This window comes from Hipposideros armiger, unplaced genomic scaffold (assembly GCF_001890085.2).
Source record: "Hipposideros armiger isolate ML-2016 unplaced genomic scaffold, ASM189008v1 scaffold_23, whole genome shotgun sequence".
In the NCBI taxonomy this organism is placed as follows: domain Eukaryota; kingdom Metazoa; phylum Chordata; class Mammalia; order Chiroptera; family Hipposideridae; genus Hipposideros; species Hipposideros armiger.
In genome coordinates this window covers 2,209,876-2,235,331 of record NW_017731373.1, presented here as the reverse complement: position 1 = coordinate 2,235,331, position 25,456 = coordinate 2,209,876, and the positions used below count along the sequence as shown (strand labels likewise).

The window sequence follows — 25,456 nt, the reverse complement described above, 5'->3', positions numbered from 1 at the left end:
AAATAAAAATAAAATAAATAAAACAATTCTTAACTCCATTGTACTGAAAAAAAAAGCTATGTAGCTTTAATTTAAAAGTTCAACCATCCTGTGTGATAGAATTCTAATATAATGTTTGCTGTTGGGTTGTGCCTGTCAAGACTAGACAAACCACTATGTGACCAACTAGTAGGATTTTCCTAATACAATGTACTACAACTGCCCAATCAGGAGGCTGATGATGGCATTTGGTAGTTACTATCCAAATATATTATACTATCCCAATTTTGGACACTACCTACCATGTACTACAGTCTATACCTAATCTATAATTTGTCTAGAAAAGTAATCTTTGGTTCAGAAAATGATATTGATCCCATGTTTATTTCTACTGTCCCCTTATCTTTCATGTTTCTCTAGCCTTCCTCTTTTAGTTACAATGGAATATGTAATCATTCGTCTCTATCACAAAAACAAACTTTCCATTAATGACTGTCTACGGAAAGTGTTTTTAAAAAGAGATTAGTACTAAAATAAAAGAAAAATAGTAAAAAGACTGGACACATGGACGGATGGAGATTATGAAAAAGCAAATAAGATGAGATCTCAATATACCTCACTATCGTTAAATTAGCCTAATGATACCTTCACTAATACAATTAAAGACTTTGGGTGAATATTTTAAATTACAAGGAGTTGTGTTCTAAGAGTATTTGATTTAATGCTCCCTGGCATATGGTATCAGTTTGACTCAAATAAACTCTTAAAAATTAAAAAAAAAATTTATGTTCCAGTAGATCCTTTTAACTAGCAACCAAGATTAAGGATCAAGCCCATTGGAGCACCCAGAAATAGAGAGCCCTGCATAGTGCTTGGCATATAGCAGGTGCTCAATAAATACTTCCCATATTTTTTGGCTATTGGAAACTTCTTCCCAGTTGATCTAATAGGAAGACCATGGGCTTTAGGATCAGACACACCAGGGTTTAAATCCTGTGTTCTCTACTTATTAGCTGTGTGATCTGGAGAAGTTAGTGGAGCTCGCTGAGTCCCAGTGTCCTCAAAAGGGGATAAAAATATGACTTTATTGTTGTGAGGATATAGTATATGCAAAAACACTCTCATGGTGCCTCGCCCACCGTCTGAATTCATTTTCTGAGGTGAATTTTCTTTCCTGACACTTGTTATGTGCAGTTACAGTCCTTATAAAATGGATCGCCTATTTGGATGTCGGTTTATGCTTCATATCCATATTTCTCTCCCCCCACCTTCTCCTTCTCTTTCCCTCCACAGAGCCTAAGTTGGAGCCATTTCAAATTTTGGGTTGTAACTAACTGCTGAAAGAAAAACAAAAAAATACTCCTTTCACAGCCTCTTTCAGGCATCCGTGCCTTGGGCCTTGCCCGGTAAAAATAAAATTAGCCACAGCAGTTGCCAGTTAGAGGCTCTGTGGGGCTTTTGTTCTGAAAGCCTCAGAAGCTATTTAGAGAGCCCAGGGGGAGAATCCCTCCCTCTCAGCAGCTCTGGAATGTCTCATTAGACATTTTACATTGCAGGCCATGCCAAGCCCCTAACAAGCCACCTCGGTCTGTGGGGTCTGGCAGTTGGGTGTGTCACTCGGGACTTTCCTGGGAGTATACAGGGAAGCTGCAGAGAGGAAATTGTGACCAATGCCTGTGTCACTGTGAGAAGCAAGTCAAGAGGAAACAGGGCTGAATCGGTCGCTTTGTTCTGGGATATTTGATGCCTGACATCTAAAGCACTTGGAGGACAATGTATATTTTGTTTTGTCTTGCTTCCATCCTCTTCCAAAATATTGTCAGAAGGCAGCCCCCTATGAGGAATTGAAGTAGAAAACCAGAGAGTGCTCAGAAGCCTAAACATATTACTCCACAAATTTCATTTTTATAAAATGCATTCCTCGACAGAGAGAGAAGAAAAAAAAATTTTTTTTTAAAGTTTCCTCCCTCGGCAGGGTCATGATGGAAAAGTTGTAAGGCCTGTGAAATTCCTCCTCAGTGCCCTTTCCCACTCACTTGCAAAGCCTTTTCTGCTTTGAAAAGCCCCACAGGAGAGGTGCCCCATGGCCCTCTGGCTGTACTTGCACCTGAGGGTTCTCACTGCAATGGGTTCCTGTACCTGACCTCCCCCAGCATTGCTTGGCCTCTACCAAACCAGCCCTCAACTGGGTTCATTGCGCATTTCCACGGGACTTGCACAGTGTGGTAAAAACCTCCAAAGGAACCCACGGGAGCCAACTCCATTGAGCCAACAAAGACAAAACACTTCACTCTACTAGAATGCATAGAGATCCAGAGGGCAGCCGACATGAGATGAGGTCGGCAGCCTTGCTTGCTGGCACCACACACACACACACACACACACACACACACACACACACACACACCCTTGAGGTTCCCACATTGCACCAGCCTTCAAATGCCCCCCATCAGACTCAGAGCATAGTCTCTCCCCACCTTTAGTATACCCACACCTAAAGGCTACATTTTCATTCTTTATGAATGCTTTACAGACTTCACTTGAGATGCATTCTGATCTCTTCACCCCTATAAAAATGCTTTTGGGCAGTTGGCAGGGAGATGTGCCCGACTGAGGAGTGGGGTAGAGTAATGACATTGAAACATGTATTTATTCACATCACACATATGTATATATGTCAGGCCCTATGCCAGGCACTGGGCGGGTTTACAACGAGGAGCAAAATGGACATCCTCCCTACTCTCAAAGAGCTAGCCACATGGCTGCAGGCAGTCAGGCTGTAACAGGTATCAAAACATATATATTTAATTTCAAAATTGAGAAAAGTATTGTAATGCCACCCAACAGGATAGTGTAATGAGAGTAACAGAGAAGAACCCCCCTAGAGGGGTAGTTGTGACGTCCTGTCTGACTGAGACTGGAAAGTTGGAAAGGAGCCAGCATGGAAGAGCCAGATTTAGACAATTCTGGGCAGAGGAGACACCCCAAATGTACAAAAACCCTAGTTCAGGAAAGAGGAACTGGGAAAAAGTCTCTATCACTGCGGCAGCATGTGCAAGAGAGACTGGGTCCCAACAAGGGGGGGTTGGGGAGGGGGCAGTAAGCAGCAGCCACTCCATACAGAGTCTTATAATATAATAATGCAACAAGAGCCAACATGTATTTGCACTTACTATGTGCCAGCATTGTTCTGAGCACTCTACATTTATTAACTCATTTAACCCCCACAGCAACCCTATGAGGTAGGTATGATTATTCCTCTTTTACAGAAGAGGACACGAAGGCACAGAGGTATTGAATAATGTGCCCATGTTCACACAGCTAGAATGTGGTGGAGCCCCCTAGATAGAGTGTGTGCTCTTAACCAATTTGCGATTTCTGAAGGGATTTTATTCCAAGTCATTCATTAAAAATTTACAGATTGGTGCTGGCCGAGTGGCTCAGTTGGTTAAGAGCTTGCTCAAGAGTTTGAGCTCTGAGCAACAGCGGTTCGAGTCCGACCCGAACTGAGTGCGGCTGAGCTGCCAACAAGTAGCAGGATGGCTCAGCTAAAAAAAAAAAAAAATTTACAGAATGATTTATGACTTGATCTGCAGTTTTAAAAGAGCCTCTTTGGCATCATTTTGTGAAATGGATTATACAGGGCAAGAGTGGAAATGGAGAGGCTGTTAAGAGGCTGTTGCAATTTTGCAGGTGGAGATGGAGAGAACTAGACAGGCTGAGATTCATTTTGGAGATAGAATGTTCATGAATGAGATGCAGAATGAGAGTTCCCCTATGTGCCTGCTCTCAAGTTCTCAGAGATGGTCATGGGCCCACCTCTAGGCAATTTAATGCCAAAAATGACACAGGGGCCAAAAAATGACATTTACAGGAATGTCAAGGACATATCTGGCTGAAATGAATGTGTGAGATCACGTGTCTAGACAAGTAAACCATTCCCTGGGAATCCTTTAAGCTTGTGCTTCTCAAACCAGGGCCCAATTGTCTTCAGGTTATGCAGCCTTGTGCCAGAGAGTACACAAGTTCACAAGATAAATCTCTTCCTAGAGTGTCAATATTACTTTAAGATTGGGGTACTGGGGTGAGGAGAGGGCAGAGGGAAGAGCATTACTTTTTTACATAATATGAGTATATTTGAAGATGATGCAAAGCTTGCATGGATTTTAGGATACAACAGTAGACTTTAAAGAAACCTTATTCTTGCCACAGTTGCTTCAAACGCTGCCTGGAGACCATCCTTCGCCTATAAAAGTGTATTTACCTTTGCTATGGGTGGTATTTGGCTTAAAATTTTTTTGAGGGAGAGATCCAAGATGGCAGCGTAAACACTGTGCCCACTTCCTTCCGTGAACACATTAAAATTACAACTAAATTATAGAACAATCAACCTGGAGAACCATGTGAAGTCTGGCTGAACAGAAGTTTTATAACTAAGGATATAAAAAAGAAGCCACATCGAAACTGGTAGGAGGGGTGGAGACGCAAAACAGGCCCCAAACCTCCGTGCAGTGGTTTAGCATCAAGAAAGATAACTCAACCAAGGCTCCTCCCAGAGGAGCGAGAGACCCCAGCCCCATACCAGGCGCCCCATCCCAGAGTACTGGTGCCAGGAAAAGAAGCCCCCCACAACATCTGATTGTGAAACACAGTAAGGATTCCAACCATCCAGGTGGGCCGGAAGGCTGCAGGAAACCCAGACATCCTCTTAACAAGCCCGCACGCAGACTCTCACTGCCAGGCACTCACCTTGGGCTCCAGCAGAGGGATGGTGGCTCCAGAGGCATCAGAGGCATACGGGGGTGCGCAGGGGCAGACTGAGGTGTGTGGCTTCAGGGCAGGTCTGGAGAACAGTTGCCATTTTCCCTGTGTGGGGTCCTACTCCCTTGCAGCCAGCAGGCTAGCGCCATCTTTCCTGTGTTGAACCAACCCAGCCAGATCTGAATCCGATTGGTCTGTTAAGCTCCACTGCTCCACCCTGCTCACTCACTACTGGGAACCCACCCTACCCAACTCCCCCAACATTGGAGGCAATTTTGGGGGAGCAGCCAGCCCTGCCCACATTGCATTCTTTCTTGGAAAACTATCAGAGTCCACGGGCCCCCAGATAGGTGGCAACTGGCCTCGGTGTGCTCTGAGACTTTTGCTAAGTAGCTCCAGGCTCAGCACTGGCACCCAAACCAGAGTCTACATTAACCTGGTGACCACAGTTCTTCCCAATCTAGTGACTCCCTGAGACCCTGCCTCACCCAATTTGAGTACTGCACAAGGCTTTATCAGTGGCTGAAACTTAAGGGAGCTGGCAGGTGTGGGTGAAAAAGGAGAAAGCGATTAAGAAGTACAAATTCGGGCCGGCCGAGTGGCGCGATGGTTAAGAACTGGTTTGGGATGCCAGAGGGCCCCGGTTCAGATCCCACATATGAGGGCCAGTGACACTGCCCTCTACAGCTAAGATGCTGAACAATAGCTCAACCTGGAGCTGGGATGCCAGGCTGGGCTGGAGCTAGCCTGGCGACGGCGTAGGCTGCAGCCCCTGTGGCAGTGGGTTGCCATGGGCTACCGTATGTAGCCAGCAGCCAGCGTGAGCGGCCAGCAGCCGCCGTGAGCGGCCGTCCAGAGGCCGGCGACTGATCTGCCTCACCCGGGAAGAGCGCAATGATGGTGCCAACTTGGGCCATCGAAGCAACGTCCTCCACAACTAGACTGAAGAACAAAAGGACAGCAACTTGTCTGTTCCCCTTCCCCCAATTCCCCAGCACTGTTCCCATCCCCCCAATTCCCCAATAAAAAAATTAAAAAAATAAAAAAAGAAGTACAAATTGGTTGTTAAAAGTGGTTATGGGGATGTAGGGTATAGCAATAAGGAATATAGTCAATAATGTTGTAATAATTATGTATGGTATCAGAGAGGTACTAGATTTGTTGGGGTGATAGGTGGGAGGGGGTTAGGGGCAGGGTGAAAAAAGAAGTTGAAGGGATTAAGAAGTACAAATTGATAGTTGCAAAATTGTCATGGAGATGTAAAGTAAAGCATGGGGAATATCGTCAATGATATGTAATAACTATGTATAGTGCCAGGTGGGTACTAGACTAGTCAGGGGGATCACTTCTTTTTTTTTTTTTTTAAGATTTTTATTGTGGAATTGGGGGATGGGAACAGCGCTGGGGAATTTGGGGAAGGGGAACAGACAAGTTGCTGTCCTTTTGTTCTTCAGTCTAGTTGTGGAGGATGTTGCTTCGATGGCCCAAGTTGGCACCATCATTGCGCTCTTCCCGGGCGAGGCAGATCAGTCGCCGGCTTCTGGACAACTGGCTGCTCATGCTGGCTGCTGGCTACACGTGGTAGCCCATGGCAACCCACTGCAGCAGGGGCTGCAGCCTACACTGTCGCTGGCGACTCACGGCAGCCCAGCTCCAAGTTGAGCTGTTGTTCAGCATCTTAGCTGTAGAGGGCAGCGTCACTGGCCCTCATATGTGGGATCCGAACCCGGGCCCTCTGGCATCTCAAGCCAGCTCTCAACCAACGCGCCACTCGGCTGGCCCAAGTTTATCACTTCTTAAATTGTATAAATGTCTAACCACTATGCTGTACACTTGAAATTAATATAAACTAATATTGAATGTCAATTGTCATTAAAAAATAAAAAAGACGGGGAAGGTGAAGGGAAATAAGAGGCCCAAATTTTCAGGTTAAAACAAATAAGCCATGGGGATGTAATGTACAGCATAGGGAATCCCCACTGCTGTTCAATAACATCGTGATAGCACAATATGGGGCCAGGTGGTTGCTGGACTTATCATGGTGATCACTTCTTCAGGTATATAATTGTTGAATAACTATGGTATACCCCTGAAACTACTATAATATTGTATGTTAGCTATATATTTTTTTAAATGCTTAAAAAAATTTTTTAAGAAGCAGTGGGACAGGCCAATGCTTTGTAACTTTTTCATATTATGCACACATAGAAAGTGGTCATAGTGTAGGGCACAGGTTTTAAGTGGATAATACTGCTCTGGGCTGGAGAGGGTGCCCTGTATCTTGGCATACCTATAATGGGGTTCTCAGCACACCAATGGACCAAGGCACACTGGATGGGGAGCTCTGGGTTATGTAATGTTAAAAGATGACTCAGTTCAGGGACAGTTATTAAGTAATTGTTCAGAATTATCACCTCACCCCATTACCTGGAAGATTTAACACACCAAATGGTCATTCTCCATGAGACTTTCCCTGCCACCCTCCCTAGCTGCACTTCTGTTAAGAACTTCTCAAAAGATATAAGTACTACTTCCTGTGGAAGTATCAATCTTCTATGTCTCTGGCTCTGGGGATTGGCATGGCCCTAAGCAAGCCAGCCAGGGGCCCTTGGGAGCTCTAAAGTGAGAAGAAAGGACTTTTGTTTTTAACTGAAGTATAACACACATATACAAAGTGAATTAATCTTATATGTACAGTTGTTCAAGATGCAGAACATTTCCTTATACATCAATTATATCTCAACAAAGCTAAAAAAAAATCATCTCTCAAGGGAAGCCAGCAGCTGCCCCAGCCTTCCAAGACCAGTGGTTGCAAACGCACCCTCCTGCGGTTCCTGGGGTTTGGGCCTGACCTGTGTCATTCTGGAGTGCCTATTTTCCATAAAGTGGTGAAATACTGGGGCTGTTATAGAAGAAAAACTTGTAATTTCAATACATTCGTAGCCCGAAAGGGCTGTACAGCAGGGAAACACGTGTGGACTGCAAAGGATGCTGGGGGAAAAGTTGTTCCGTGAAGACGTGACTGGCATGGGGTGAAGCCATTATTTCAGTGTATTCTAAAAATTCACTTCCAGAACTTAGTCAAGTAGTGGCAAATAGTACATTGTTCAATGTGCACATTGTATTCAAAGGAAAGGGGGAATTTCATCAAAATGTGAAATTATGGGGTGTAATTGATGTAAAGCAAGGTTATGTAACTATGACTGCACCAAAGATTGAGATCACCATGAGAAAAGCTGAACCTATGCAATGGGCAAGCCTTGAATTGCCTGCAACCCAAAACCAGGAAAAACGAAAAGATGAAACAGAATGAGTTGAGAGGGAATAAAAAGTTATTGCCTATTTCAGAATTCTTAGTATGTGCTGATGTGGTGGCTTGCTGCTGTAATCTTTGGTTTTGTTGTTGTTGTTATTGTTGAATCTGGCATTTCAGGGCAACAGCACGTTCTTAAAAGCCAAAGTCAGTTGATCTTTTAGTGCCTCCCATTTTCCTTTTGAGTTACCTGTTGATTATTCATTTCTCCTCACTAGTAGAACTGTAGTGGTGTCCTATACTCTAAAAAGCTAGAAAATAGGTCATAAATAGTTACAGTATTTCTTACGGTTATATTATGTTAAGCTGAGAACGATAAAGTAACATTTGTTCACATCTTTCTATTATTCCATAATTAGCAAAGCAAAATGGAATGTCAAAATTTTAATTAGTTTTTTCATGAGTTTGTGTTCCTGTAAAACTTGAAAATCTTTAAGGAAGAGATAAAGCTCTGCAGTGTTTTTTCCACTTGGGACAGTTACTTTCTGTAGGTTTAATTCTGAGGCAGTGTAGTAAGTAGGTAAAGAGGAATATATGCATTGATTAACAAATTAGAATTCATTTACAAGTAATGGAAATAAAAAACTGTATCAGTACCTATATTACTTGCCAAGCAGTATGATTTAAGAGTATAAGAAACATTATAAATAAAGGTATAGAAGCAACAATTTGGTTAAAGTTTACCATTTTATAAGACTAAGCAATAATAAATATGTCTTTTCTGATTATTTATAAGGTCTTGGTATGGTTTTATAACTAAATTATATCTGAATTATAGCCTACATGCTCTTATGATCTTTAATTATATAAAGAGAAATTAAATATATATCTGGCCTCTCTGACAGAAAACTGCATCTATAAAATTATAGATTAAAAGACTTATAGAAATCCATTAGAGTATCAGAAAACGACGTAAGGTTTGCTTTATGACAACTATCTATTACATGTTAAATAAAATAGCTTAATTGTTTTGGAAGGTTTTTTTAGGCTTTCATAAACAGCTTGACAATTCTAGGTGATACAATGTTGATTATATATTGTACTTTATTAAATAGGTTTCACAGAATTAGATTGTTTATGCTAATTGAACCCAGTAAAAGATAAGTTACTGTTTGAGGCAGTGCAGAACTCAAGAAAAAAATGAAAAATAAGAAATGTTATGAAATCCAAAACTCTGGCAGAACTTAAAAAGTTTGGGCATGAATTATTTATATAGATTAAAACAATTATTTCCTTTAGAAAAATCTTATGTCAATTATATCTCAATAAAGTTGAAAGAAAAGAATGCAAAAAAAAAAGGTACAGTACATTTCCAACATCCCAGAAGACCTCCTCATGACCCTTTCCAGTCAATATACTCCCATCCAGAGATAAGCATTATTCCAACTTCCATCACCATAGATTAATTTTGCCTGTTCTTGAACTTCCTGTAGGCTGAAGTATAAAGTATATAGTCGTTTATATCTGGCTTCTTTTGCTCAACATAGTATCTCTGAAATGCATCCATGTTGCTGCATAGCAGTGAGTCTTTCCTTTTTTATTCTCATATAGGATTGCACTGTATGAGTCTACCACTCTTTCTCTTACAAACCAAAAGAAATTTAGAAGTACTAGGTAACCCCAATATCGAGAACCAGAAAACAGATGCAGAGCCACAAAACCTATGGTTCTCACATTATAGAATCCCCAAAATAAATATGAGGCAGATTATAAATAACTACATAGTTATCACAGTATATAATTATTTTTAAAATTCATAGCTCCATTCTAAAAAAGGACTTGGAGCATATACATTTTTAAAGATGATCTAGTGATGTCCTGAACTTACAATCAGAAACAGACTTGATTCCTCTGGTCACTTTGGTGACAGTGGCCAGTACATTTAAAGGAAGTGGAACATATACTGTAATTAGAAAACAAATTCCAACTAGTAAATTTAACTTTACTGGTTCTTGGAAACCACTCTTGGAAACAATGTAAATTCTTTGTGATAGTCTGCCTTAACTGTAAGTGATACAAAAATAATAATATAATGATTTTTTATTAAAGTTTATAGCCTGTTAGTAAAAATTAAAACTGAAAATTATATTGAAATTACTTTTGTCTTTTTTATATTTAAGCTTAGTAGAGCATTTGAAAACCTTGTAGGCCTTTGTTATTTAGATAACTGTCAACTTTGATGTGACATTGTGCTATGTAGAAACCAAAATGTTTAACCAGCACGTGACCATGGGAAAATTGTCTCCTATTGCAAAATTAAAGACAAAAGAACTTCCATAAAATCATTTTAGTTTTGGCCAGCTGGTTATTGTCAACTATTCAAGAAAATGTCACAGAGGCCCTCCCTTAAAACTTCCTTCCCAGCAGGAATTCTTTTGACAATGACTGTGTTTAGGACCTTCCTGTTACCATTCTTTTTTTCTTTTTAAGCATCATTGAGGTAAAGAATTGTTCTATGTTTATGCTTTTTAAAGTAATCTTACCTCACTTAGTTTTAACATCATACCTGTAAATTTCAAGGATTAACTTTTTTTTTTTTTTTTTTGGCCAGGAGCAGGTGGCCAAAAGCAACAGTGATAGCAGTTGCATCTATGTCTCTTTTTTTTTTTTTTAAGATTTTTATTGGGGAATTCGGGGATAGGCTAGCACTGGGGAATTGGAGGAAGGGGAACAGACAAGTTGCTGTCTTTTTGCTCTTCAGTCTAGTTGTGGAGGACATTGCTTCCCTGGCACAAGTTGGCACCATCATTGCGCTCTTCCTGGGCGAGACAGATCAGTCACCGGCTTCTGGATGGCTGCTCATGGCGGCTGCTGGCCGCTCACGCTTGCTGCTGGCTACACACGGTAGCCCATGGCAACCCACTGCAGCAGGGGCTGCAGCCTACTCCGTTGCCGGTGACTCACAGCAGCCCAGCTCCAGGTTGAGCTGTTGTTCAGCATCTTAGCTGTAGAGGGCAGTGTCACTGGCCCTCATATGTGGGATCCGAACCGGGGCCCTCTGGTGTCCCAAGCCAGCTCTTAACCAACGCGCCACTTGGCCGGCCCTCAAGGATTAACATTTTTAATGTTTTCTTTTAATGGTATAATTAACATGCGTACAACATATAGATCAGAAACCAAAATTTGATTTGAAGTGAAGTCATTTCCAGATGTTTTTTAGGCTTAGGAAATCTTCTTGCCTCTCACTGTATGACATTATTTTATCTTGTTTTTGTTATTGTAGTTTTCATACTTACAGTTTGATTTCAATTCAGTGAAGTATAAAACTGCCTTGACCTTTGCAAAAAAAAAAATTAATCTTCAAAGAAGAAGAGGGTGTTATTGATTGAACCATAACCAGTGTTTATTAATTGATATGTTTTTCTTTAAGCTTCCAACAAGGGTTACTTAAGGATTTACATAATCTTAAGAGACACTCAGTATTTACAACTTTTCTTTCTTTTTTTTTTTTACTGTACGAGTATGATTCTACAACTCTTCTTAATTGTATCCTTTTCCTCACAGGGGACCATTTGCCTAAATCTTTGGAAGGGTTCTTTATCTATGAAGAAGAAGGTTCTGGAGTTCCAGGTTCCAGTAGGAAAGGAAATGATGCTATTGCAGTAGAACAATGGACCGTTATCGAGGTAATCTGCAGTTTTCTGACAATTTAGCTTTACTTTTATATTTAGTTTAGCGTGTTAAAGATCTTCATTGTCTGACACATGCAGTATCCTTCTGACACCTTTGCGCAGTGTTCAGAATTTTTTCACAAATGTATGAACAAACTTCTTTCTGTGAACATTGCTTTACCCAATGCTCAACTTTGTTATGAGATAGCACAATGATTATCTATACATAAATAGCAGTAGATTCCCGAAGATTTGGCATTCAAATTCTAAACAAAGTCCCCTAAGCACTGAGATTCTCTTTACACCATGCCAAACGGTTGAAAGTGAAAACAAAATTCATTCAATAAATAGTATTTTATCTCCAGTTAACCCATGTGACCTTTTACCTTGTGAACTATCAAAGGCAGAAATATCCAAAAGGTGTTTTCTCTCTCACCAGGCCAAATATGTACACACAGCATTGTCCTTCCTAATCAGAGATGACACTGCTGCTGTGTGCACTCTGAATTCAGATGTCACCAAATGGACTGCCCTTGAGGTGTACACACTGAATTCAGGTATATTGTGTTGTGTGTATGAGGCAACAGCCTCTTCCATAGATACTGCTCAGTCTTTCTGGTCTTACAAAGGTTAGAGAAACATAGCCCATTTTCAAAGCACCCAGAAATCCCACTGAGGGGAATAAAAAGGATTTGGGGGACGCTCCAAGTAAAATCAATTCCAACTCAGTAAAAAGCAGTGGGCTTCCCCCATCTACGCTTCTCTCACCTTTCATTCCCCAGTCCCCACTCTCCACTCTTGTCCTGACTCCCAGTCCTAAACCAGTGTTTCTGAAAGCATGGTGTCTGTAAACTCTAATGGTTGGATCCAAATCACCAGGAAGCTTATTGAAAATACAGATTCCCGCCTTGCCCCACACATTAGTTCGTGTTTGATGCCAGAACAAGACTGGAGGAAGGCCCACACTTTGGAGAACCAGATGGAAACCTCTCTCCACTCTGATCCCCAGTGTTTCTAAATTGGTTCGAGGGTTGGAAGGCAGCAGGTAGCAGAAAACGTAGCCCAGGAAGACTGCAACCTGGTGAAATGGTACTTAATGGAACGTGAACTCCCCTTACTGGAACGACTGTAACCACTTGTGGAGCTGGCTGTCTCTGCCCTTACCCTACGCTGCTGTGCTTACCCACACAGGGCTGCGAAATCAAGACGGATTACGGGCCTCTGCTGCACACGCTGGCCGAGTTTGGGTGGCTCCTGACGAGCGTGCTGCCTACGCCCATACTGAGACATGACAGGTACCGCCCAAGTATGCTTGCATCCTCTCTCTCAATTCCAAAATATGGTTCGTTTGTTAGAGAATTCAGTTTAACAAATGCCTATTTAATGCCTACAAAAAGCACTTCCCTGGATTTCTAATCTGATTTCATGGACCTTGGAGATCAGCACATGTAATCCCCTCCAGTTGTAGATGTACACGTTATTAGTCTCCTTCCCAAGGGCAGAGCCAGCGCAGGGCCACGGGAGACCGACTCCCAACTCAGGGCTGTTTAGCACTCCGAAAGGGGCCTCTCCCCTGGAAGATGGCATTACTAAACCTTCTTTTCTAACTCAAGGTGCCGGTGCTTTCCTAGAGTGAAGACTAAGTCACAGTAAACTTGCAGACAGAAAAAAACAGCCCCCTCTGTAGGGCCCATGGTCCTGCTGCTTTGCACTGCGTGTGCGGAGCTGCCGGCCCAGCACCCGGCCGGGTTAGGCCTGCCCGGGGCTGTGGAAGCCGGAAGGGAGGCGCGCAGCGCTTGTGCCTCCATTCCCCTCTCCGGCTGCTGGGTTAGTGTTCCCGGGAGCACGAACTTGTTAGCTGTTGCCACTAAAGTAAATGCCTACATTAGAACCAAAATGCCAACATTTCATAGATACTAACAATTCCTTTTCTCCTTTTACTAACTTTCCCTATTTCCTTTCCTGGGAAGGAAAAATTGAGTTGTACTTTTTTTTTTTTTTTTTTGAGAGCGAGAGAAACCAGTCTTCTGTATAAAGTGCTTTGCTATCCCTTGGACTCAGATATGTTCCTCCTGCCGTCTTTGGCATCCAGCCAATGATTGGCTGTCTTGCCTCGGGCCAGTGACTTTCTACAGAGGACAGCACAGCACACTGGGCCTTTTCCTCAGTCTAGCAGAATCAATCATGGTGTCACATTGTGAGTAATTGTCAGGTGTCGCTGAGGACGACAGCTCCTCCTCCCGCGGTCTCATCCATCCTTCTCACCTTCTCTGGTTTTCCGAGCTTAGTAACTCACCAGTATCCCAATGTCCCCACAAATTTTAAAAGCACTTGATTGACATGGCTCTATGATAAAGCCACACCTTCTTCAGGTGGGGAGAGAACTAAAGGTGGATACAGAGGGATTAGAAGTAAACAAAGCAATGACTCTGCTTTTCTTCTCAGATCTATTGGTGACTGCTCAGATTGCGATTGACAACCTCCTGAAGCATTATTTCCTATTTTTTAAGATCTGTGACATACCTGTCAGATCACAATTCAGCGGTAATTCTCAAGGTTTGGTCTTCCAACCAAGCAGTATGAATCACCTGGGGAGCCTAAGAACAGACACATGCTGGAGGCCCACCCCAGTGGGACAATCAGAAGATTTGAGGGTGGGACCCATAAACCTGCATTTCACAAGCCCCTGAAGGTGATTAACGTTTCAGGAACTTTGCAGGAAGTAGTGAGATGGAAGGAACTCCTGTCCCCTGCTTTCTACTCCCCCTCACTGTAAATCTGCCAGACCATCGCTCTGTGCCTCTCCCCACCCTCCCTCAGAATAATCTGTATATTTGGCCTTCTCATCTCTTTTCAGTCATTCTCCTAGGTGTATAATTCAGGGTTTCATTTGGCCCATTATGGTTAATCCTTCCTAAAAGTACACTGAATTCAGAGGCTTTCACGTTCCTTTTTCTCCAGTGAAAAATACATTTGTCAATCCTCCCTCCCCTTTACCCAGGGCTTCTGCTCTCATGAGTCTAAATATTTCCTCAAGCGACATGAATGACTGCCTGGGCACTAAATTAGACAGCGAGCCCCGAGTGCCCATGCTGAGCCATAGAACATGGGCTGGATCTCCACCAGTATCTCCTGCTTCTGGTCGGTTTGGGAATGAGGACAGGAAGAGAGTAGAGGTGGGAAAGAAGGGCTTGCGTTTACTGTGAAGGGGGAGGGGAGAGGAGCCTGGCGCCACACTTGACCACTTCATCCAGGTTGCCACATGGCATAAAGGCATGGGCTGTACCCAGTGATAAGGGGGCCCGCTGGACTGAGAAGTGGCTGCATAGTCTATTTGGAGCAGAGGTAGCCCCACTGCCTCAGCACCATTCCAGCCTCTCTGTACCCCCTGTATCCACCACGGCACTGGGGAGTCAGAGTGGACCTTTCAGGCCCTTCATTGGGAGGCTCATCTTCACGTGGAACTAAAATAACAAAGGGGCTAGTTGCTGGGCGGCTCATTAAACTGCTGCATTTACCAGTGATAAACTGGACACAATATAAATGTCTATCAATAGAAACTGGTTAAATACATTATGAACTATCAGGACAATAGAATAATATGAAGCTGATAAAAAAAGAATGAGTATATAGATCTTTATTGTCAGAATTCTCTGTTGGCAATTGTTGAGTTAAAAAATCTTTTTGGAGGGCCGGCCGACTGGCTTAGTTGGTTAAGAGCTCACTCAAGAGTGTGAGCTCTGAGCTACAGGGTCGCTGGTTCAATTTCCGGCCCGAGCTGAGCTGCCGCTGAGCTGCCAACAGGTGGCAGGATGGCTCAGCTAAAAAAATATATATATATTAAAACAAAAATGTTTTTGGACACGATTATAGTACAGGCCCAATTTTTAAAGTTTATATATTTTTAATATATCTAGCAAAACTCTGAAAGGCTACATAGCAAATCTAGTGAGCGGTTAGCTCTTGGGATTATGGGTAGAGGAAGGGGAAAGTGGGGATTTCTACTTTGTCTTTATATATTTTCTATGATTTGGCTTTTTACAAGGAATGTATGTTTATTCTGTGACTTTAAAAAAAACAGTTTTAAAAAGTAAAAAATCAATCAAGTAATAAAAAGATGTGGAAGCTGTATATGGTGTCTGCTCTGAAGGACCCTAGATCTGGTAAAGTTTACACTTAATAAAATCTCATTTTAATTACAGTTTCACCATTAACTAGCTGTAGGACTTTGGAAAGTCACCTAACCTCTTTAGGTCTCAGTTTCCTCAACTAAAAAAGTACATTAGTATCAACTTTACTGGATTGTCATGATGATTAAGCAAGATTAAGCAAGGGCTTGCATGTAGGTAAGGGCAGGTCAAGCTTATGTATTATATAATGTAATATAGTAACTAATCAAGGGCTAAATGAAGTACTTTAGTCTATAGAATCTATAGGAGTATTAAAAGGAAGAGAAAGTATAGACTGTCAAAGTTAGATGGAATCTTCTAGTAATGAGATTCAAAGGCAGAATCACTATTTAGCAGAACCCCATTTAGGAATCTGCTTTTGATTCTGGATAGACGATAGCAGAAAAATGTATTTTAATAGTAATTGCCCTTATGCAACAAGGTACACTAGAACATACAACGTCTACTGGTTTTTCATATGCCAAGAACATTATGCAACATTGATGTTTGCTTTGTTCCTTTACATTTTGTAAGTTAGGTACATCTAAGAGCCTGAAGGAAGACAATATAGGATGATGGTAAAGGTTCATTGCTGTTATCTAGTAACACATATTACTGGTAAAACCTGTTTATCCTCTGCCTTTTTATTTTTGTCCAAATATGCTGTCCCTGTGATAGTCACATGCTGGTCTTAGCTGCTTCAGTGCACACAAAGATAGCACTCACTGTCAACCTTGTCATATAAAGAAAAGTATTATGTACAGTTCAGCTCGGTCCAGGTGGAGAATACAGCCTGAAAGTTACCAGCCTCTGAAACTAGAATAGTCCAGGCTTTGAGCTAAATGAATCTCATTTTAATTCCAGTTTCACCATTAACTAGCTGTAGGACTTTGGGAAGTCACCTAACCTCTTTAGGTCTCAGTTTCCTCAACTAAAACAGTACATTAGTATCAACTTTACTGGATTGTCATGATGATGAAGCAAGATAATATATGCAAAGTATCTATGCAGGGCCTATGCATACTAGGCTAATAAAATAGAGCTATGATATGGGTTCTAATCCTTTAGCTGAACCAAAATCCTGAAGAATTTGAAACCAATTTTGTTAGCATGGTAACTCGGCCTGCCGTAAATTGTGATAGTTCAGAAAATGTAAATATTGTAGTTCACTGTATACAAAATCAGCACTGAGGATTACAAATCAGTGAAAGAACCAGAAATTAGTAAATAATGGCACTGTAAAGATACATGCTCACAAGTAGGCTCACACCCAGAAAAATGAGCATCTGTCATGACGTTTCTTTTGGGGCCCACATGTCTGAAAACGAAACTTAGAATTACTGCCAGTGAAAACTTGCTTCCTTCAATATTTTTGTCACATATACAATAGTGTCTTAGACAATGGCAACTTTTTCCTACTCTTCTATCACCTAAGCCATAACTGGAGTGGTCTATACATAAAGTATTTCCCCTGGTTTCTTTCATTATTCAAGTATATCCCATTATGGGATTGCATCAAGGTATTTTCTCTGAGTGTGTCCCTAGGTTAAGGTTGTTACTTCATTATCCTGGGCAATAAATATCATACTATCAACGTTTAAAACTGTGTTACCATGGAAACACCACAATGTGGTAATCCGATATCACTATATTATTCCCGGGTTACTGTTATCAGCCTTGAAAAATGGCCAGAATCCCTTTAAACTGTTATACTGGGCTCAATCTTTTTCTTTCCAAAAAAAATCAAGGTGAAAATTGACATTAACCTCTTCAGGGAAAATCTGGTAGAGAATCAAATTGGCTGAATTAGCAGCTAATATTGCTGACCTTAAAATAATCACCAGAATAAAATGGAAGTTGGAGCCAAAGTTCCCTCTGTTTGGCTCCCTCAGCAGGGTCTCTCCTCTTTCCCCAATAATAATCTGGGGCAGAGGCAGGAATGTGCATTTTAACAAGAAGAAAGGTGATTTCAATACGTTTTCATAAACACTGAATTATAACCTTACATTAAGAAAGAGAGAGAGAACAAGCATTTTAGAATCCAGTTATATTGTACTGAGAATATAAAAGCCTGGTATGAATAACCAAAAAATTGTCTTCTCACTGTGTTGTGGAGGGATGGGGGGGGGGGAGGATGTGCTCCCTCCTGTTCCATTTTCTGTCGCTCCTGCAGAAAAAGTCACAGCCTTGTGGTCCCCTCAGCCCAGAGGCACCAGAAGTCTACGTAGTTATTTGAGACACTTAAGTGCACCAATAATTCCCTCTAAACCCTCAAGTGGCAGTCAAAGCAGGAGTTGCATATTTATATACAGCTGAGGGAGAGGCTATGGTTTCATGTTTGGTCTTTTTCATGCAGTTCTCTTTCCTTTTGGATTTAAGTTCTGCGGAAACAGTATTGTATAATTCCATTGTGAGTTAAACTTATAATAATCTTGCAGTAAGCAACATTTTGATAATCCACATTTTTTAAAACTAGTCAGTTTGTCTATTATAGATACTTCCAGTTATCGCTCTTCCTCACCTGAACTTAAATTTTTAATATTTTGTTAAAATATTTAATATTTTTATATTAAAAATTATAAAAAGGGGAGGAGCTAAATTGCAGTAGTGTCCTATTTTTGTCTCTCACACACATGCTAATACCTGAAAAACAAAATAGCGTCATAAGGCAAAGGAACTTTATGACTAAGCACATAGCTATGAAAATGCAAGCTACAATTTAATTTTATAATTTTGTTTTTAAAAGGTTAATTTTTACTTCACATTTTAAAAGCAAGATTCTGCTCATTTATTTCCGAGTTGCAATCATTAAACTATGGCAATTAATTAATGTATGCGATGATGCAAAACTAATCAGAAAGTACAAATTACCTAAAATTCCATTTCCTCTGGTCTAATGGATTTTGAAACCATAACTGAAAGCTTTTTATAAGAGTATTTTATTTCACCAGTGACTAAGCAATTGCAGATAAGCCACTCATTTGAAACCAGCTCAGTTGTATTCAATCTGATCCACATTCTTGCATTTTATTTTATTTATTTATTTATTTATTTATTTATTTTATTTTGGAAAGGCCAATGTCACCTTTATTCCTGAGTCGATGGATACTGGAGGGGGTGCTCAGGTGTCTGGTACAGCAGGCTCCCTCTCTGCCGCAGAGTGGGGATACCAGGGAGCACAGTGACTCAGGCTGGGTTTTGCATTTTATTTTAAACAGAATGTTTTTTTCAGTTCAACTCAAATACTTAGGGAGTGTCTGGTATGGACAAGGCAATATTTACCTTCCCTAGGGGCAGACTCTGGCTTCCGGAACACATGCGAGAAGAGTCATAAATAATCAGGCAGGGACAGATCATGACGACGTCTGCCTAGAGGCCGAGAACAGATATTCTCAATTAGGGGTGATATTGACCAGGGGGTGAAAATTAGTTATGGGAGGGTGAAAACATCTTAGATATTACAATGTTTTGTGGCCCTTCAAAAGGTCACAGTACATAAACAGGTACATAGCATATCTTTGATATTAAAATTTAATGGGAGAGAGGAGAGGAATTGGGAGTGAAATATCTAAAAAAGTGCTCTGGAGATATGGAAGCAACCTTAGTGTCCATTGATAGACAAGTGGATAAAGAAGAGGTGGTACATATGTACAATAGAATATTACTCAGCCATAAAAAAGAACGAAATCTTCTCATTTGTGACAACATGGATGGACCTAGAGGGTATTGTGCTAAGTGAAATAAGTCAGATACAGAAAGACAAATACCATATGATTTCACTTATATGTGGAATTCAAAGAACAAAATAAACAAACAAAACAGAAAGAAACTAATTGATACAGGGAACATCTTGATGGTTGCCAGTTAGGAGGGAGTTTAGGGGTGGGTGAAAAAGAAGAAGGCATTAAGAACTACAAATTGGTAGTTACAAAATAGTCATGGGGATATAAAGCACAGCATAAGGAATATAGTCAATTATATTGTAATAACTATGCATGGTGTCATATGGGTACTAGACTTATGGGGGGGTCACTTTTAAGTTATATAAATGTCTAATCACTATCATATACACTTCAAACTAATATAATAGTGTATGTCAACTGTAATTGAAATATAAAAAAATTATTTTAAAAAATTAAAAGTCTCCTGGAGAAAGCAATAATGAAAAAAGCATTGAATCTAAGGCAGGTCAATATGATAGGGGATATCATACAGTATTCTTAAAACCATTTTTGTTAAATAAAACACACATGTAGAAAGTACATAAAATACAAATGTGCATAATTACAAACACTTGTGTAATTACCACTAGACAAGAAATAGAATATTGCTGGTACCTTAGAAGCATCCCATTGGCCATTTGGATTTAAATCTTTTGCCCACATTTAAAACTGTATTTTTAAGGGTTTTTTACATATACTGGATATGAGTGTTTTATTTGTTACATGTGTTGAAATTATCTTCCCTAATTCTGTATCTTATCTTTTTAATCTCTATGATGTCTTTTAATTAACAGAAGTTTTTAATTTTAAAATAAGCAAATGTATCAATCTTTAACATTCTTGGTATGTTGTTTAAGAAATCTTTTCCTTACAAAAGCAACTGGGAGAGGTGAGGAGTGAATTATTTTTAAATGTGAGTATAACATGAGACATTTTAACATTTCAAATTAACATAAAATTCTCTAAGCTATAGTTATTATAAGCTGAAGTGCCTGAAGAATACATTTTGTGAGGAAGAGAAGAAAAAGTTAAAGCTTAAAAGATCCGTACTAAATGTCAATGAACTTCATAGATGTAAAAAGACCTGGGAAGCCTTCTCTCTGTCCTCCAAATCTTTGCTCACATGCTATGATTTTTTTTAAGTGTGTTACATTATCACAGAAACCAAATGACTACTTATTCATACATAGTCTTTGACTTTTTAGATATTTACTGAAAATGATTTTAAAAGGAGGCTTTCTGCTAATTCATGTGGACAATGCAGAGATGAGGAGACAAGCTCCTCAGGTTGTTTAGACCTGGCAGGAGGGAAATGCGTGTACCAGCGACCATGCGACCTGGTAAAGGGCATAAGCTCCATACCAGCGACCATGTGACCTGGTAAAGGGCATCGAAAAGGGGGTGTTGCTCTTTAATTGAGGGATCGCTGAAGACTTTCTGAAGGAGGTCACACCTCAAATGAATGTCAAAAGATGGGCAGGGTGGGAAGAGGCAGAGGTGGTAGCAGGGACATACCAGGTGGGAGAACGTCACAAGCAGAAATTTAGCCATGAGCAGCGGGATTGTGGAATTCCCACTGACCAAGCAAATATGACCTTAGTTTTTATATTTTAAAGGCTGTAGGAAGACTCTCTCCCACCTACCCATAAACTCTAAGTACTCCAGCTCTGTTTCATAGACGCTTGAAATCATAAGCAAATACTGGACCAAGCAGGAGTTCATGTTGTCCTCGTAACTTCTTACAAAAATAACTTTAAAATTTAAATATCACTACAAATATTATCAAACTATGATAGAATTGCTTTTTAGTTTTATTTTTGTTGCTTGTTTGTTTGTATTACTACTATTCACTCTAATGCAAAACGGAATTCATGAGGGAAATTTTTTGATTGAGGTACTTTTTTTTTAACTTATTGGGGGGATATTATACTAGTTAATAAAATTATATAGGTTTCAAGTGTATAGTTCTATAATACATCACCTATATATTGCATTGTGTGGTCACCACCCAGAGTCAGTTCTTCCATCGCCATATACTTGACCCCTTTACCCTCTTCAACCGCCCCTCCCCCCATCTTACTCTCTGGTAACCACTTTAAGGCAAAGCTTTCAATGATTCATCGTTTATATGGAGTTTGAACGCCACAGGTCATGAATTTGCTCCCATTTCTCTCCTTCCTTTGGCCATACTAACACCAGGACCTGTGTGGTCTGTTCAAATAGTCTGATTGGCCCATCAGACTGTTTGATTTGATTTTCTTCATTATTCTCCACTCCAACCCCTGAACAGTATAAACTGAAATGCTAATTTGGGGAGATGCTACAGAAAAATCTGCACTTTTTTCCCGTTTGTTTGTTTGTTTGTTTGTTTTTCAATTACAGTTGACATTCAATATTATTTTATATTTGTTTCAGATGTACAGGAAAAATCTGCACTTTTGCAAAGTAGTCTACACTTACCTATTTATTATAAAGTTTCCCAGTCAGAATGGAATTAAACTAGACCACTTTTCTCTCTAGTCAGGATGTTACCGAGTTCATCCTACACTTGCTGTAGGGATAATGTTGTCTTAAAAACTCTGGGTCTCAGTTTCCTTATCCATAAAATGAGGAAAAGAATATCTTCTCTGCCCACCCCAGAGGACTATCATAAGAAACAAACATGCTCATTTACATGGAAAGTACTCAGCACACCAAAAGCACTACACAAATTGAAGTTCCTTTTCTTCATTTAGCCCATAGATTTTTCTGTTACTGGGAAGCCAGACTTTCTTGATAGTCTATTGATGCAATAGCAAGCCCTTCACCCTTAAAGGGCACCCAAATCCAGACTTCTTTTTGTTTTCTTATGAAATACACAGAAGATAAGAGAGGGAGGAGGAAACATTTATTGAGCACCTACTGTGCTCAGGGTCTGTGCTAAGAACTTGACATTCACCAGCTCACTGATACCGTTAGAATGATCTCTGTTTTACAGAAAAGAAACAGGAGGCTCAGAAAGATTGGGTGACTAGCTCCGCATCACATAGCTAGTAAGCAGCAGAACTGGGAAGCAAAGCCAAGGTCAGTCTGACTCTAAAGCCATACATGCTGTCTCACCCACACTCGGCTGCCTTTCCGATAAACACATTACAGAAAAACTCATGCATCCTGACATTTTGTAGTGTAAAGCTGTAGAACTGGTCGAACCCATTTCCACGCGCATCCAGCACATTTTAGATGAAAATTTCTGTAGGAAAAGGAGATGTAGGGTAGGCCCTGCCCTCTGAGAGCACCCAGGGCGTTTGAAGTGCTCTCTGGTCCCATAATGACTCCACCAGTCAAATCCTGTCGGAAATTTATGCTGCGGGGCAAGTATTCTATCCCAGTTCAGGGAATAGAATTACCCCCAAGAGCCATGGAGACTGAGAGGAGCTCGTTTGCCCTGACAAGTAGCTGTCACTCTGGAAGGCTCCAGACCTCTTTCTCTTAGTTCACCATGATTAGATTCTCCAAACCAAAAGGAGTTCCACAACTCACTGATGTCCTGAAAATAGCAGGGCCTATTTTAAGTCAGAATGTCCCTGAGAAAACCAGAGACTTCAAGGTCTCAGACATTTCAAATTGAGGATCTGGCTCTAAGAGCCTCCCAAGAGATAGGAAGACGCCGACCTTCCAAAGTCTTATGGGCATCCAGAGACTGTCCTAACATAATTGACCTCTGAGAAACTATCTCCACATTTACTGTTTTACCAGATTAGTAATGGTGGAGAGCCTGCTCTGGAACAGACATTACATCCTAGTGCATTCAGACTTGCCCATCCCATAGTCCTTTTGGAAAAACTTACCTCAGGGTCACCCACAGTCCCTACCCTAACATTCTCCTGCTTTGTATTCAAGAAGAGTAATTCTATCCTGACCTTTCCTTCTCATCTTTGGATATTTCTAGGCTTTGTTCCCTCATGTGATTCTCTACAGGGATTGTTACCCAGAAACCTCTTCTCTATTCTCGTGTACCCTTTCCCTTGACTTTTCTCCCAGGAAGATATTTTTAATTCTGAGACATCCCTCCAACTTAACCCCACCCCACAGATAAACAAATGAATGGAGAAAGTGGAAGGAAATTACATTTGTTTTGCTCTTCATGCACATCAACTTATTTCTCCTCCACAAGGTCCCTGATGGGAAGGGAAAGTCAGATAATTTAAGGACTCCACTAAAGTCATCCGCTCTTAAATGCTGTAGTAGAGTCAGGATTTGAATCCAGGAACTTCTGGTTCTAAAGCCACTATCTTTTCCATTATACCCCAAGCCCCCCAAACACAGATGGGCCTATTCTGTACACTGCTAGTCCCTTCCCTGGACGCATACGTCGTCATCACTGATGTCTCCTGATGGTTCAAGTTGTTCCCAAAGTTACGATATATTTCATACCAGGTATTTTCTTCTAATCTGAGGTCAAATTAAAATGAAATTAGACTAGAAACAGCCTTTTAAAAAGAGAAAAAAAATAGTCTGTCATTACCATCTTGGGGTAAGGTTTTTTTCCTGTTTCTCAAAATTCAACAGTATCAGTAAATTTGGGATGGGGTTGACATATACCTCTGAAGGCGGGTGTTTCAATGTTGCATTTGTTTTCCAGAAAAAGAGCTCAGCGTAAAATGCAGCTAATAGTGAGGTTTTGTTTGGGGGTTTTGCATAATAAAAGTTGTAACTGAGCAACATTAGCTACAGACACTCCTCTCCATAAATCCGTGGAGACTCTGTGAAAAGCTTTCAGGGAAATCCAAACCCCAAGTAGTTTCTGGCAAGGGGTAATTGGCCTTGATGATAGTTAAATAAGGAGAATACTGAGTAGCTGTCTACAAAGAGGCATCTGAAAATAAACCGAGCTGTGTGTGGCTCAAAGCCCTCCACTGAAAATGTATATAACATTTCTCACATGCGGCAGCCCAAAGGGTCCCTTCTTTTTATAAGATACGATTGACAGTGCGAACCAAGAAGCTTAAATCGTACCCTTTTGACCTAAGAACCCCATCCTTGAGAATTTATCTCAAGGAAATAAGTCATAAGGCTAGGAAGGCTATACACATTTCTATAGCAGCATTTTTATAATTAACAGAAAACTGGAAACAATCTAGTCTTTCAATAATAAAGGAACAGCTTAGTACATTCTGGTATTTTAAGTCTTTGAGATACTGAGCAGCTATTAAGAATATGATCCCAGTGTACAAATGAGGAAAGGGTGTTGGGTGAAAAGCACAGAACACAGAAATGCAAACATGCAGTGGTTACAGACATGCAGAAACAGGCTGATAGAGACCAGGAGGGGACGCAAGGAGATGAAAAGAGTTATGTTAGCACAGTGAGGTTACAGGCTTTAAACATTAAAGTTTTCTTTTGTAATGACCATATTCAGTTTTCAGGGATATATTTTCCCTTGTTTTTCCAGCTGCAACTCATACAGAATCATATTTCTTAATTATTTTTGGATCGGAAGATTATTTTACCAAGGATACATGTGGAATATTCTAGCCAAGTGTGAAATACAGAGAATTACCAAGTCCCAAATACTCATGCTGTTGTTTTGATTTGCAGTGAAGGGAATTTGGCTACAAAGCAGGTTGTGTTCCTTCAGAGACCAGTTATATGGAATTCAGCTGCTCAGACACCAGAAGTGAGTAATATTGATGCTTTATGAACTGAATGTTATATTGAAGCATTTAATCCTTTAACTTTCATTGTAGTTCCAAAAGGTGAATACAGATGAGAAATTGTGCTTTTAAACAATCTTCTGAGCCAACATATAACAAAGGCAACATGCCAGCAACCGGGCAGCATGAGGCAGCTCTGCAGGGGATCAATATGCCACCTCAACATGAGGATTTGGCATAAGGATTATTTTGAGCTCAAGGCGATTAA

General features: G+C 40.6%; 1 protein-coding gene across 2 annotated transcripts in view; it reads left to right on the top strand.

Moving 5' to 3' along the window:
- RFTN2 (raftlin family member 2) overlaps positions 1-25,456 on the top strand; it is a 75,169-nt gene that overhangs the window by 36,510 nt on the left and 13,203 nt on the right. The window contains exons 7-9 of one of the 2 annotated variants that reach the window (XM_019635636.1): positions 11,558-11,679; positions 12,856-12,959; positions 25,133-25,211. In XM_019635636.1, coding sequence (XP_019491181.1) covers positions 11,558-11,679; positions 12,856-12,959; positions 25,133-25,211 — 305 coding nt within the window. Of the gene's footprint in view, positions 1-11,557; positions 11,680-12,855; positions 12,971-25,132; positions 25,212-25,456 lie in introns of both variants that reach the window. The other variant, XM_019635637.1, reaches the window with a different exon arrangement.